An 8,781-nucleotide genomic window follows, 5' to 3' on the forward strand; every position below is an offset into this window, starting at 1 on the left:
ATCAAACCTGTTGAGGTTTAATGCTCGTATGTCCTGATCCGTCCTGGTTTAACCACAAGGCTGGTTGAGTCCGACGTAAGTGAATTTAATTCTTACAGATTCCATACATTTTAGGATTTTTAGAGACGTTCAGAGGTTCTCGACCATCTTGTAAATTGCAGTGTAGAAGTTCACACTTGCATGATGGGCCATCATTAAATACAGGTCTCCACTAGACATCTTTTTCATTTAAATTATTTAATCAAAATTTTAAAAATTACACGACATTTGTTTTAAAATATATATTTTATAGTTAATCGAATGAAACTTCAAATCTGTTGTCAGTTTGTTAAGAGAATTAAATCTAAAATATTTGTTCTAATTTCCACTGGAAAGTGTTTGAAATAAACAGCAAGTTCATCTTACGTCTTTTCACATTTTATGGGTCAACATCAAAAAGCAGCAACCAAATTTTCAAGGTGGATTCCTCACATTTAATAAGACTAAAGATGACTGCAGATTCAAAATAAGCACTCAGGTGGAAGGCAAGTTTCTCTCTTCTCGCTAGCAGGTCGAAACTTTGTAACCTCATTTGTCAGGTCTGCTGGTATCTTCAGAAGACACACTCTGAGAGAGACAGCGCTCCGCTCCATACTGAAGAGCTGTTTCTGTGCCATGACTCATCTTCAAACCTCAACTTGAATATTTTTGGAGCTTCTAATCCAGAAAACCCCCTCAGCTACTCCCATATCTCTCACCCTCACACAGCTGGAGATTAAACCCCCTCCGTCTGGCAGCCATAGAGAAACTCAGGCAGGTTGTCAAGTGGAGAACACACCGAACGTGTCGAGAATGCGTCATGCTTGTCAGGAAGCTGAAGATCTCAGAGTGACTCTTGCACATTTAGGATACACTTTAGGTAGACATCAACTTTTATTGTTAAACAAAATAAGGTTGCTTCTAAAGGTAGCATTAAAATGTGTTTTTTTTCTGTTTACTTAACCATTTAAACTGTAAAGTTAATGATTTCTAAATCAAGCGTTGCAGATAAATATGAAGTTATTAATTAACCTGCAGTACTGTTTAAATCCCAGACCAAAAAAAAAAAAAAAACGAAAAGGCAAACAAAACTGCCCTCTAGTGTTTAAAGTTAGAAAGAAGGTTTTCCAATCTGTAGAGATCACAACTTATCAAAAGTAGATATTTTCCGGAGCCTTTTTGGAAGCCAGACACAAAAGTTACTGCAGGTATTTTGAGAAAATGTAAACAAAGTCACACAGCTACCGTAATACATTTACCTGTTCGGTTTTGTTTGACTGATTAAAACATTAAAATCAACCGTAAAACAGCAAAATACAGCTCTCTTTTTTGGAAATAAAACAAGAGATGTCATTTTGGAAATAACCCCTTTAGCTGATATTGGTTAAATAAGACTAACCGTACTGCAACAAATACAAGTATGTTTCAACTTAAGTTCTTTAAAATTTCATCAAAGGGGATGAAAGAATAAAGCTGGCAATGTTTGATGATGTGTTTAAGACAAAAAAAACTGAAATATCTCACAGTAACGCTGTTTTGAGAAGAATTATATTGTAAAAAAAAGTTGTATTTTTCCTTGTTGGACAAGAAAAATAAATACAAGAAAAATAAATACATCAAAGCATGTTTTATTTAGAATGTTACCTTTATGATTATTTGCGAGGTATGTGGACATTTAATATCAATAAATATATTGACATTAAATACCAATTTTAACAACACTGAAATAAATATATTTGTAAAAAAAAATCAATACAAACTAAAGAGAAGATATTTCAAAATAAATTAAAGTTCTGGTGTAGAATAAATAAGGACACCCCAACATTTCTTCCCACTTAAAATGGCTCAACCTATAGGCAGCTATCACATCAGGTCCACACAAGAGATCATTACTCATCAGCTTTTGAGTCTGCAAATGGATTTTTTTTTAAAGTCTCAACATAATTAGAAATCAGCCACTTCAGTGTGTAGAAGATGGTCAGAAAGTGCAGGACATTAAAATGAACCTGTAACATGTTCAGGACTGGACATCCAAACACGTTGGCCCTGAGAGCAGAGTACAAGATGCTCAAGGAAATCTCTCAAAGTGAGAAGTGGAGTAAAGATGCTAAAAGAAGCGCCTCACAGAAGTTGTTTCAGCTAAAACAAGTAAGACTGTTACGGTGTCCTAACTTTTTTCTCAGTTAGAAAACAAGTTTGTGTTTTGCTTAACGAGGGAAAACCATGTTCAGTTTTATTAAGTGCAATTAAATATCTTTGTTTCTATTTGTATAAAAAAACAGCTAAATGTCGACATGTGAACATTTGTTAAGAACCTGAATGTTTAGATAACCACACCTGCGTCAGTCTGTGATTAACACACGTGAACAACCTGGGTGTGTCGGGACACGCATCGCGACTCGTTTTGTTTGAGGTTTAATCTGTTAAGTCTGTGAAGCATGTGTGAACTTACAGGACATCTGCCTGGGCGTGAGACGGTGACCAGGAGGCAGCAAAGCAAAGAGGCATCACCGTGTGCCAGACATTCATAATAAATCACCTGCTTTTAAATATTGATGCAGACGCTATGAATCTACTGCATGTAGAGCAGAACCGAAGCATCAGAGCAGACAAAATGAAAGCTACTTTTTTTTCCCCCTCCACTACAAACTCCTATTTTTCTGCTAAATAATTCACCTGGTTCCTATCAAACACTCGGTTTGTTTACTAAAACATGAATATGTGGCGTAGATCCCTGCCACAATTCAGTAAAATACTTTTTGTTATTTTCTCCTGTGAGTTCTGTTTAGTCAGCGCCAATAATCTACATCTGCACTGTTGCTCGGTTGTGTTGGTGGATACAATGTTTCTACCAGTGATTTATCACTATATTAGATGACACCTTGTGTTTAAATATGGCTTAAAATTACATCTGGGTTTTTTTTGTAATTCACTTGTTAATAACTGATAATTCATTGTTAAGGACTGAGCAGGTGTAGAGCAGAGGACAGGTCTCCTCCTGAGCTGATGAGGGCCTGGAGGTTTGCCTCTCTGTCTCTGAAGCCCATTGAGTTCAGCTGCTGCAGCTCCTCCTGGAAATCCTCCTCTTCCTCATGACGGACCTGACAGGTAACAAATTCAAAATCATTTGAAGTTCTTGTGGCTAAATAACTACAATCTGTGCTTTAATTACAGTCTGAATGTTTTGTGACAAAATGCATGTCTCTAAATCATTAATGCATTTTTACATTTTTGTACATTGTACATAGCGGAGTAAGGATGAAAGGAGTTATTATGACAGGCTTATTTGACCAATAATCTTTAAGAATTGTTTTGTTATTTTATTATCTCAATTTAAAAATGTTAACAACCAGAAGAAGGAAACTGGTTGCATAGTTGAATGGTGTAGCTGGTTGGAGTTGATGAGTAGAGGTGAATACTGGGCAAACTGGATATAAAAAAAAAACTTCTGGGTTGCTCACATGAAATCTCATTAAAACATGTTAAGGTTTGTGGTTGTAAACTGAAAAGAGGTATAAACATTTTTGGCAAGACAATGTAGGAACATCCATTTAGCAAATACTAACATTTGCTAACAATAAAACTTTGGTCATTTAAGGGACTTATGCTTTCTAATATTACAATTTTACACATAAGAAGAGTTAAACCATTTTAGTCACCAGGGAATCAGTGAGTTACCCCATTGTTGGTGTCAGCCAGTGCCGTTAGCATCTCATGTACAAACTGCTGCTGCTGTTGCTGCTGCTGCTGCTGCTGCTCTGTCAGTGGGACGTCCTGAGCACGGCAGCCAGTCTGGTTGTTCAGGTTAGGATCAGATGGGTGCTGAGCAGAACCAGTAAGACCAGAACCAGCACTGGTTCCAGGTCCCGCACTGACAAAAAGATACATTGTTGAAAAAGGTCATTTCAGTTTCATACTTTTATGTATATAAGACATGATCATTTAAATTAATGAATTACATAAATTAGGATAGATAAATAAGTTTAGCTTAGCTTTAAAATTAAATTGACTTACTAATTATGAATTGAAAATATATTTGTACCTACTTAAGTGGATGTTTTTTGACTTGCAATCAGACTTTAAGGTTTTCTTACAGAATACTAAAAACTTCAGAACAGTGACTTATAACAAGCTTTAACCAACTACTAAAATTCCAGTTTTCATACCAAAACTCTTTAAACATTTTACTTTCAAGGGAAGTAATAGAAATTTTAACAATAATTTCATTTTCATTGCCTAAAAAACAATGGACACATTTCTTTTTTCTCTCTCTCTTGTACCAATGAGGAGGATAAAATTGAAATACAAATAAACAAATTAAATGCACAAATTAAAGATAAAATTGAATTTGGAAAATTGAGACTTTTCAAGAATTGTTCAATTTGATCATTTTCTTTACAAGTTTTGAAGGTTTAGTGAAAACCCTCTTACGGTAATAAGACATCTAGAACAAATGAAATGTTTAGACATTGTTGCTCACACAGACATGAGGGAGGGCGTCTCTGCAGCCAGAGTCTGCAGCCCCTGTTGGATCTGCAGCAAAGCCTCCATGGCCCTGGGGTTCAGCATCATGGTCAGCAGCTCTCCACTCTGCATCTATAATGCATTAAACAATAATAAATAACATTTTTGAATCAGAGATAGCTGTATGTTGCATATGGCGGTATGGCAAGACCAAACTCTTTCCATACCACATCTTTTTAGTGACAAATAAATATTAATTACAAAAAAAACCTTTGGTATCTGTCATAAATATGAAGAATATAATATTACAATAACCCTGGAATGAATAAACAAACCTGCTTCAGAAAGAGAGGAATGTGCTGCCTCATCTGCTCCTGCAGCTGAACATTTCCTGAGAACAAGGGATGGCTCAGCAGCATCTGAAGCAACAGGAAATACATTAGTGTAACCGGTGGATTTCTACATTAGCACTGAAGTTTCTCAGGAGGAAGGGATGATTTAAGGTCATGGTTAAAAGAGCAATGTGTGGGGATTTAGTGACATCTAGTGGTGGAACTACATGTCGCAGCTGGGAGAAGATAAATCTGGAATCATCTATGTTCTTGCATAAACGGTGGCAACCTGTTCTTTAAGTGGTGAATGATAGAAAATGACTTATCCTGACGTAACAACAAATAATAAATCTTTACTTTAAGTGAAAAAAAAAACAAACAAAAAAAAACTTCTCATCTTTGCAATATATCCAGACCCATCCACGCATCACCTGTGCAGCAAAGTCCGGGTTCTGGCTGAGACAGTTCAGAACACAGTTGACATGCGGCCCAGAGAGCAGAGTCTCCGTCAGACCCGGACTGGCTGTGATCTCCTGCAGGAGCGACTGCAGACCTGAAGGCAGCAGCCACAGTATGTTCATATATCACATTTCAGATATTTGATATTCAACCTTCTGGGAAATGCTCAGGACTGAATTGAGATTATGATTTCCTACAAATCATTAATGCTTTATGCAGAAGTTGACTGGATGCATGCACATTTTCTTACCTGCATTAAGAGAACCGGTAATGGGAGAAGCAGTCAGCTCTCTGAGGGATTCTGTGGAGTCAGGGGATGTTGGGCTGGTTCGTCTTCCTGGTCCCTGGTGACTCTCACATGATGTAGTGAGTAATGGAAACATTGTTTTCTGAAAGACCAGCAGCAACAGAAGCAAACCTCTGATATAACCAATGAACTATGTGAAATATCCAATCGTGACCTTTATTGCTTTACCTGAGTTGGTTTACTATCCTGTTGCTGCAATTTTGCGTCATTTGTCTGAAAGACATGCAGAGCAGCGTTTGCAGGGTTATCCTGCACCATGGGCACGTTTCCTAAAGCTCCGTCTTCTTTTTGTATCACCTCTTCTATCATTTCAGCCTCCCTGATGAGTCCCAGCGCCTGGAGAGGAACATAGGGAGATGTGATGTTTGAGGCACACCACAAAGGAAGAGAATCTTTCCTCAATCATTTGCTTATTTAAGTTTAAATGTGAAAGGTACAATAACCGAAATACCAGTCACACAACTTGCAAAAAAAAAAAAAAAAAAAAAAAACTGTACCTCAAACACACACTCACCTGCTCTATGGCATCTGGGTTGTTCAACATGTCCTCCACCTCAGGGTTTGTTGTCAGGAGCTGCTGAATTTGAGGATTAGACAGAGAGCGTTGTCCTGTTAGCGGAGGGCTGGAGGTGCAGAGGGCGTTCTGCACCAGTGGGCTGGCCAGAACACGGCGCATCAGTTCTGGGTCACTCGGTAACTCGCTCTCCATTTGGCTCCAGAGGGCAGTAAGAAAGCTGGATCTGCTGTTTTCCGAGCCAAGACTGTCCAAACCCTCGGCTGAGACAAGACGGAACGAGAGAAAAACAGAAGGACTTGAAAACACTGTAGAGCAGGAGGTAAACGACTGGAGAGACATGAATGTTTGACAGGCTTTACCTGAGCAGAGTGGAGAGGTGGGAGTTGGTGTTTGGTTAGGCTCTGGGTCAGGAACAGCTTTTAGCTCTGACTCAACAGGTTCTGAAACGGGATCACTGGAGGTCTGAGCAGATGAAGGTTCAGGCCTGAGAAAGACGAACTGAGTTTAGAACTAGTGCTTAAACCTGATGTATGCACTGAAAAGCCTGTCTTGTAAAAATAATTTCAATGAAGCGGTTATCCAGTAAAAGTCTGCTTGTTTGGTTATTAATGGGGGTTATTAAAAAAAAACCCATTAATAACCAATTGGATCTAAAAAGGATTTATTGTGGTCTTATTTGCCAGAATAAAAATAAAAATAACATCTCAGTCATGCTCTGCCCACACACAGTCAACACATTTCAGATAACAGAGCGATGTCTTGAGAAGAATCAGTTTTCCATTCAGAGTCAGAGTGACTCATTTCAAGAGTCTTTTCCGATGTGTTCTTCAAATCTGAGCATGCCTGCTTATTTCAAATTTGATTCATTGTGTTTGGTCATGGGCTGCACAGTGGCGCAGTTGGTAGAGCTGTTGCCTTGCAGCAAGAAGGTTCTGGGTTCGATTCCCGGCCTGGGGTCTTTCTGCATGGAGTTTGCATGTTCTCCCTGTGTATGCGTGGGTTTTCTCCGGGTACTCCGGTTTCCTCCCACAGTCCAAAAACATGACTGTCAGGTTAATTGGCCTCTCCAAATTGCCCCTAGGTATGAGTGTGTGTGTGCATGGTTGTGTGTCCTGTGTGTCTCTGTGTTGCCCTGCGACAGACTGGCGACCTGTCCAGGGTGTACCCCGCCTCTCGCCCGAAACGTTGGCTGGAGATGGGCACCAGCACCCCTCCCAACCCCACTGAGGGAAAAAGGGTGCAAGAAAATGGATGGATGGATGGATGGTGTTTGGTCATGTCCCAAATTTCTTCAATGTAAAAATGGACTGCGCCAAGTCGTATGAGAAAATATCTTGACCCGTTCAAGTCAAGATTTAACTGTAACAACTTTTCTGAAGAAATAAGAAAACATTTACCGTAAATAAAACTTGTATGACGACAAGAAGTAGGCAAAAGAATCTGAAAAAGCGATGCATCAAATCTCAATCAAAAGAAATTCAAGAGTATATATATATATATATATATATATATATATATATATATATATATATATCAGTCCAGCGTAAAACTCACACAGCATTTAAAGAAATTACAACATTCTGATAGCAGGCTCTTGTTAAGTTTGATATTAAGTGCATTCCTACATTGTCATTTATTTCTCCAAAATGCATAAACATTTTGGAGGCGGTGAAGTGATGTGGAGCTGCTTTTCGGCTTCAGGACCTGGACAACCTGCATAACTGATGGCTAATGCCAATGTGGCACAACTACTGGTTAGGTTTATGGAGTTTATGCTTCTTAGATTTGAAATAAAGTCCTTTATTTCAAGGCTCTGTGCTCACGTCCAGACAAAAAGATGCTGTGGGTGATGAGCCATATGAGAAACCCTGATAGAGTCTGACAAGTATCGAGCAACCAGTATTTTACAAAGGAGTCGCCGCCCCCATCCTGCACTGCAACAATAAATTACAACTGAAACACAGCAGATACACCATCTTAGCTTATTGACGTCTTTAAAACACTTGTAATTTATTTATTTATTTTTTTTGTAAAATCGCCACAAATTCGTCATCCATTATGTGTTTAATAATATCCCTATAAATAGAACTTTTCATCACTGATGTACTGATCGTCGCTGTGCTTCATACCTTCGGATCACGCAGAGGCTGATCGATCCTTTCTGTTCTTTAAGGTGACTCATGAGTTCTGCCTCCCTGAGAACCCGTCCGGAGTGGAGCAGCACCAGCTGCTCTGCTGGGACACGCAGCCGCTCTGACAGACACCGTTTCAGCTGTGCGCACACCCAAAAACACACACACACACACACACACACACACACACACACACACACACACACACACACACACACACACACACACACACACACACACACGCCAAAGCAACGACAACTTAGTTTGAGGATTGCACTAGACCGTCTGCAGACGACAGAAGCCGTTTCCAGCTTCCTGACCTGTGTGACGGCGCAGTCTCCTCTGACGGTGAAGGCTCTGCTCTCCGAGACGCTTCTGAGGACAACGTGGGTCCTGTCCGAGCTGAGGGGGGGTTCAGGGTTTACAGGATTATCTTTCACTGAGTCCGACATCTCAGATTTGTTCGGGCAGAGGATGAGGATAAAAGGCAGACCTGGAGCAGTCGTCTCTGAGTGGAGGAGTGTGTGTGTGCATGGTTGTGTGTCCTGTGTG

The 8,781-nt window shown here is 39.5% G+C and overlaps 1 protein-coding gene across 2 annotated transcripts; it reads right to left on the reverse strand.

Moving 5' to 3' along the window:
• Window positions 1–1,669: 1,669 nt before the first annotated feature.
• LOC103470207 (ubiquilin-1) lies at window positions 1,670–8,754 on the reverse strand. 2 transcript variants are annotated; one of them, XM_017306504.1, is made up of 11 exons: window positions 8,550–8,754; window positions 8,227–8,369; window positions 6,457–6,581; window positions 6,095–6,357; window positions 5,749–5,916; window positions 5,524–5,662; window positions 5,246–5,367; window positions 4,818–4,901; window positions 4,505–4,614; window positions 3,697–3,889; window positions 1,670–3,119 (listed from the first exon to the last, which is right to left on the reverse strand). In XM_017306504.1, the coding sequence occupies exons 1-11, from the start codon at window positions 8,679–8,681 to the stop codon at window positions 2,976–2,978; spliced, it is 1,623 nt and encodes a 540-aa protein (XP_017161993.1). In that variant the 5' UTR covers window positions 8,682–8,754; the 3' UTR covers window positions 1,670–2,975. The 2 variants fall into 2 exon arrangements, with proteins under 2 accessions (XP_017161993.1, XP_008416675.1); XM_008418453.2 differs by having other exon boundaries at window positions 4,499–4,614.
• Between the last annotated feature and the right edge of the window lie 27 nt (window positions 8,755–8,781).

This window comes from Poecilia reticulata, linkage group LG9 (assembly GCF_000633615.1).
Source record: "Poecilia reticulata strain Guanapo linkage group LG9, Guppy_female_1.0+MT, whole genome shotgun sequence".
NCBI classification, from domain to species: domain Eukaryota; kingdom Metazoa; phylum Chordata; class Actinopteri; order Cyprinodontiformes; family Poeciliidae; genus Poecilia; species Poecilia reticulata.